Source organism: Taeniopygia guttata, chromosome 12 (assembly GCF_048771995.1).
Source record: "Taeniopygia guttata chromosome 12, bTaeGut7.mat, whole genome shotgun sequence".
NCBI classification, from domain to species: Eukaryota; Metazoa; Chordata; class Aves; order Passeriformes; family Estrildidae; genus Taeniopygia; species Taeniopygia guttata.
The window spans coordinates 20,163,289-20,169,288 of NC_133037.1; the positions used below are offsets into that span (position 1 = coordinate 20,163,289).

Below are 6,000 nucleotides of genomic sequence, written 5' to 3' on the forward strand. Positions count from 1 at the left end.
CCCTGCCCTGCTTCTCCATGCCAGGGCAACAGCTCTGCTAACAAATACCAGTGATACAGGCAAACGCAAACATTTTCATACTGACACCGTAGAGCACAGCTAAACCAATTGTTTCAATTTAAACAGAAGTCACAGTCACAAGAATTAACTGGAAACAGACAAAATTGGTCTTGAAGTTCACTTAGTGTGAGCAGACTTCAGATATAGTCTCTGTCTCTTCTTCTCCTCCCAGATTTTCTAAATTATTCTGCTCATTTACACTACAAAGTCTATCTGGCCAATAAATTACCAGCACAGATAGTAACCTGCTACTATTTTGATATCAGATGAATGCTGCCAGCCAGCAAGGACACTAACAAAAACCAAACTACCACACTACTTGAAATCCTGGAGTTACTACCCTTTTCAGGAAAAAAATCCTGGAATTTTGATACGGGGTATAAGACTGTGATGATCACCAGACATCTCACACCTTCCTGCAACAGCAGGATTAGACAACTCAACCTTCCCCTTTTCTCAATTAAAAAAAATGAAAATTAAATACAATGATGGTATTCACAGTCCAAGAAAGAACCATATAGTACAATGAGGCCTCTGCATTTCACAATACCAGGTCTGACTCTTTGCAGAATTCCTATATATTCCCAAAGGGAAACATGATGAGCATTTTGAAACCATTCATCTAACTAAACTGAATATCTGTCTTGCAATCAGCGGAGTGGCAAAGCCTGTATTCCTTATTCATAACCCAACACTTTATTTAGGAGTACAACACTGCAATACTGTTATGCCAAAGCCCCACCACACAGCAATTGTACACCATCAATTAATATTAATTATAGCTGCTGAAAACCTTGGAATGCAAACTCTTCCAAAACTGCAGGGGCACACTAATCTTGCTCCAGCACTTCAGCTTCATGAAGGAACAACAGCCTTATTTTCTAGCTGGAATTCAACTACAACTTTCACCACTTCAGCCAGGTCTAAAACCCAGATCATTTGGTTAGCGCTCGGGTCCTGCCCTAATCAGAGCTATGACTTCAGTTCTGAACCCTAAAGCCATCTTTTCAACGAAATAAAGCCAATGAACAAGAATGGCTTGCAAGACCTTTGTACAGATGGACAAAGACACACAGGCAACAGCACAAGGTTGCTGAAAAACCGCTGAGCCAGGACAGGATTAATGCCTGCATGGAACCTCAACACTGTCCACTTTAATTTCCCAAGTGGAAACAAGTGGAACAAGCACAAGTGCATCTCCACAAGAAAAATACTACAGGTTGCAGCAATTTTTCCACAAAAAGTCTCTGGCCTGGGTTCTGATGGTGTAGCATTCTCTGAGACTGCAGAGGAAGGCATTTTGTCTCCAACAGCATGGTGATATGATGGCTTCCACTCAGTCTCCTGCTACCTATAGTGAACTTCAAATTTGTGAAGAGAAACACAAATCGAAGTAGATCTAACTGACACAGTTCACAGTTAAAAAAAAAAAAAAAAAAAAAAAGCAGCCATGAATAAAGTGATTTACTTGACAGCACCCTCTGAATGTTTTCCCCAAAATTCCCCAGCTGAACTGAAAGTATTCTACAAGTTAAAGAGACAATACTGCCATTCACACCTTCTCCCATTGCCTCCTCCATGCAAATCCAGTCCAGAGGCACAGGCTTTAATCCTGTAGTCATTAAAGGCTGTTGTCATTCAATGAGGTTTTCCCAATCCAGACAGAAGTACTGGCTTCCAAAGTCACATACCAACTCCCGTTTACCTTCGGCATCACTCAAAACTTCACACAGTAGAGTTTAAGGAGACCCAGGAGCCCTGCCTCCAAGGGATTCACACCAAGTTCTCTAAAGCAGCCAAACAATAGTTTTCTTTCCGCAATTAGAAGCCTAAAGCAAATCCTGTATCAAATTTAAAATATCTAGCAGTAAGATCTGCTTTGGGTTGAAGCACATATAGTGAAAACTAACAGGAATTTGAGTATTATACAGATTTCTTCACACGTAGTCAGTACAAGAACTCCTAAACAAGTGTAATTAAGACTATGAAGGCCATTCACCAGGAAGAAAGCTTTCACACTGCAGTTTTCCCTTCCCTGTCTCCTCCTTAGGTGCACATGATCCAGACTAGCACTTCCAAGCAGTGTTCACCAACAGATTTGACAGGCTTTGGTTGTTAAAGCTGCTCCATTACAGAAAATACGTGGAAAATCCATCTATGTCGATCCCCCTGCTAGAGCCCTCTGAGAAAACCTGGCACCATGCTGAATTCTGGGTCTGTGCTGTGGCTGTGCAGTGATGGCTCTGGCCTGCGCTGCATGGACTGACAGAAGCAGCCTCAGCCTCTCCCAACCTGCCCTCCAGCAGCATCTCAGCCTCCATCCCGCGTGGGTTTCAGGCTGCTGAAGTAGAACACTTACACACTCCGGATTCAATTCCCAGCCAAGCCAGACAAAAGCCCAGGCCTGTCCCCAGCCTTCCTCCAGCAGCTCTCTTTAAAATCCCCTTAACAATCCCCCAGACCCCCTTTCCCCACAAACACCGGGACCCCCAGGGTGGAGGAGATAGCGGTTCAGCCCCTCACCACCAGCCCTCCATACCTCGCCCGGTCTGTGTGTCCCATTCTGCATCCCTGCCTGATAAAAGCCAGGGAATGCACGACTATGAAGACTGAGAAGTGTTCCCCATAATTCTTATTAAGAAAGAATTGTTGCAGTGAATTATGATTATGGTATGTAATGAAATCATCAGAGAATAAAGATGTAGCTGTACATCCATCCCCAGCTATCCCAGGCCGCCAAGAGTAATTTGCAAACAGATTGGGCCAACATTAAAATACAAACAACCAACCAGGAGCTCAGACATACAATAACACGTTATTTCCATGTCAGTTTCAAGTACTCTTGTAGGCCATAAAGCTCAGCTATCCAATGGAAGTTTAAAGATCCTAAATTATAATGAACAGTTAAACAAGTTGCAGAGTAACTCAGGCTGAAAATAAAATAATATTAATTCTGTATTAGGTTTTTCTCTTAGCTAGGTCTCATTCCAATGGATGCCAACAAAAGTGAGGTAACAGGCACTATAAGCAAAAAAAAAAAAAAAAAAAAAAAAAAAAAAAAAAATTAGGTATGTACTACTGTGACTTTTACCAAAAGCTACAAACCCCAAGAACAGGGTAACAGCAAAAGATAGCATCTAAACCTTCATTCTCTTTAGATACTACTGAATGATACTACTTCATTCTGAAGATCTAGAACTTTAATGTAAAAATACGTCTTTTCAAAGGTATTTGACCTTTGTCTTTCAAAGATAAGTCTCTGACCTAACCAAAGTACTGCAAAATGGTGCCTAAAAAAAGGCAAGCACCAGGGTATATTAGGAGGTTTGATTCACCAGGACAGTGACCATTTCATGGCAGGGGAGAGGGAAGATCGGAGGGAGAAGTTCCTCAGCCTTTCTGAAGCAATAACACAAAAGGAAATTTTCCTCCTGCAAACGCACTCAAATGACTGACGGTCGGTGGCATTTTAACCGGGAGCTGCTGCCCCGAGCCGAGCATCCCCGCTCCGCCCTTTCCCACGCCGCGGAAGCCACGCGTGACCTTCTCTGCACCAGGCGGGTCCTGCGTGGCCCCGCGGCGGCAGCGGCGCCGGACCGAGGGGGTTAAGCGTGGGAGGAGTGTACATAAGGTGGTGGATCCGGAGCCAATGGGGATATTGCGCTATAGTTAGACACTGGATTCTAAGCGATGGTGACCATAAAGGCTGCTCAGGGCTGAGCTGCTCTGAATGACACCAGCGCGGTGCCTTTAGTTACCGGCTCATGAGACAGAAAAAAGCACAGTAGATCAGCTGGGCTTACCTGCAGCTCACACCACGCGACTTCCACCCACGTCTCTGTGTCCAGACCCTTGTAGACCGTTTTGAAGGATCCTCGCCCGAGTTCAATGTCAAACTTTAGGAACCTGCCATCCGGCGAGGTGGCAACCGCTTTCATATCAGCCTCCTCCTCGGGCTCCTCTTTCTTAGCCTTGCCCTGGTCCTTGGCAGCATCCTGCGCCTCTCTCCGCTCCGCATCCTTGCCTGGCTCCTTCTGCTCCTCAGCACCCGCAGCGCTGCCCGCGGCCGGCGTTGCCCGCGGCTCCCTGGAGCCCTCAGCCTCCCGGCCCGCCGCCTCCTGCCCCGTCTTCGCCCGCTCCGCGATTATCCTCCTGGTTTTTGGGAGCAGGATGATTCTTCGCTGGTTCTCCGCCTCGGGCAGGTCGAAGGCAGGCTCCTCCTGGTCCGAGTCCACCACGCTCCTCCGCAGGAACCGCTGATGGACCAGCTTGCTGTCCCTAGAGCCGGGGCCGCGGGGAGGCGGGAGGGCCCCTGGGGCTGCCGGCGCTGCAGGAGCGTCCGTGTCCGCGTCGGCCCCGCTCCCGCTGCCGCCGGGCCCATCCATATTCACGCTAGTCTCCGCGGCCGGGGGAGCGCCGGGCTCGGCAGCCGCTGGAACCCCGCCACGGCCGCCGCCTCTGCCGCCCCGCCGAGGTGCCGCTCTAGCATCACCCCCACTTTCCATCCGCGCTGAGGGCTCAGCGCCCGCCGCCGCCCCGGCCCGGGGGAGTCACCGCGAGCCGCGCCCGCGCCACCACCGCCGCGGGGCAGAGCGCAGTCCTGAGGCGCCGTCACAGCCCGGCCCGGGCCCCGGGCACCTTCCCCGGCCCCGGGGCTCCGACAAGCCGAGCCCCCGGGCCGGGCCGCGGCCTCTCTGACCGGGCTCCCCCTGTCCCCGGTGCCGGCAGGGGCGCGGCCGAAAGCGCCAGACGACCGGTGCAGCCCCTCAGCTGCGGAGGGCCCGCGCACAAAGGCGCGTCGGGGCCGTTACTTACGTGCGGAGCTGGGGGCTGCCGCGCTCAGCGCCATGCGCGGGGGAAGGCGGGCGGCGGAGGAGGGGCGGCTCCGCCGAGCGTGCGCCTGCCCGGGTGCGCGGCGGGGCCGGGGGAGCCGTTGCCGGTGCGGGGCTCCGCGGCTCGGCTCGGCCCGCCCCTGCGCCGCAGCCCGCCCCCGCCGCAGCGCCGGCCCTGCCGCGCCGGCCCTGCCGCGCCTCCCGCTCCGCACCCGGCGGCTCCGCGCCCCTGCCCGCGGACACCCTGCGGCAGCCCCACCACGCCCCCCGACCACCGCCGCTTTTTTGTCAATGGCAGCGCTCCCGGGCAGCGCCCATTTAGCGCACCGGCGCTCGGCAGCCGCCAATGAGGCTGCGGAGGAAGGGCGACCGCCCCCCGTCCTCGGCCACGCTTCCCCCGCCCCGCCCCGCCCCGCCGCAGACAATGGGAGGGTCTCGGGCACCGCCGCTGCCGCGCTCCCCCTCCGGCAACGTCCGCCCGTCCGCAGGTGCCCCCACGGGCATCCCCCGAGAGCGTCCCCCGAGAGCGTCCTCCCACGGCATCCTCACCACAGGCGTTCCCCGAGTGCACCGCTCCCAGACATCTCCCCCAGAGCATCTCTCCGAGCGCTCAGCGCCCGCACAGGTGTGGGATGGGTGCAGGGCGCGGGCCCCAACTCTAGCTGATTTCTGGATCCAGGAGGTGGCTGTGCCAAGCAGCCGATTATCACGGCTTCAGGCAAAGGGAAGGTGACTTGAAGAGAAACTGGATGCTCTCTGCACACAGCGTCTTTTAGCATTCCTCAAATGCAAAATGTGACCAGGGACCGACTCGCATGTGGCCACTGCAAACACCACACAACCCACCTATGTACTGCATGGCAGGTCACAACACATGACAAGCCTCAGAACCTTGGGTTATCTTTTTTGGGCTTTTTCTTTATTCCAAGCAGTTCAATAATCACTCTGTGGATATTGACCCCATCATTCACTGTGACCAACACTTCAAATTAGCCTAGATAGAGGGAAACTTTTATCTCGACACCCATCTGTGCTGTGTTAGGTTCAAAGAACCCAACTGGATTGGCTCCAGTTCTGGTGGCCTCAGCACCAGAAGAATATTGACCTG

At 52.8% G+C, this 6,000-nt stretch overlaps 1 protein-coding gene across 17 annotated transcripts in view; it reads right to left on the reverse strand.

Moving 5' to 3' along the window:
- WNK2 (WNK lysine deficient protein kinase 2) overlaps positions 1-4,865 on the reverse strand; it is a 96,051-nt gene extending 91,186 nt beyond the window's left edge. For 16 of the 17 annotated variants that reach the window (XR_012057901.1, XR_012057902.1, XM_030283211.4 and 13 more), the window contains exon 1: positions 3,864-4,730. Coding sequence is in view for 15 of the 17 variants with exons in the window: in XM_030283211.4 (XP_030139071.2) it covers positions 3,864-4,565 (702 nt within the window). In the remaining 2 variants the exon portion in view is untranslated. Of the gene's footprint in view, positions 1-3,863 lie in introns of all 17 variants that reach the window. The other variant, XM_030283204.4, reaches the window with a different exon arrangement.
- Positions 4,866-6,000: the final 1,135 nt, after the last annotated feature.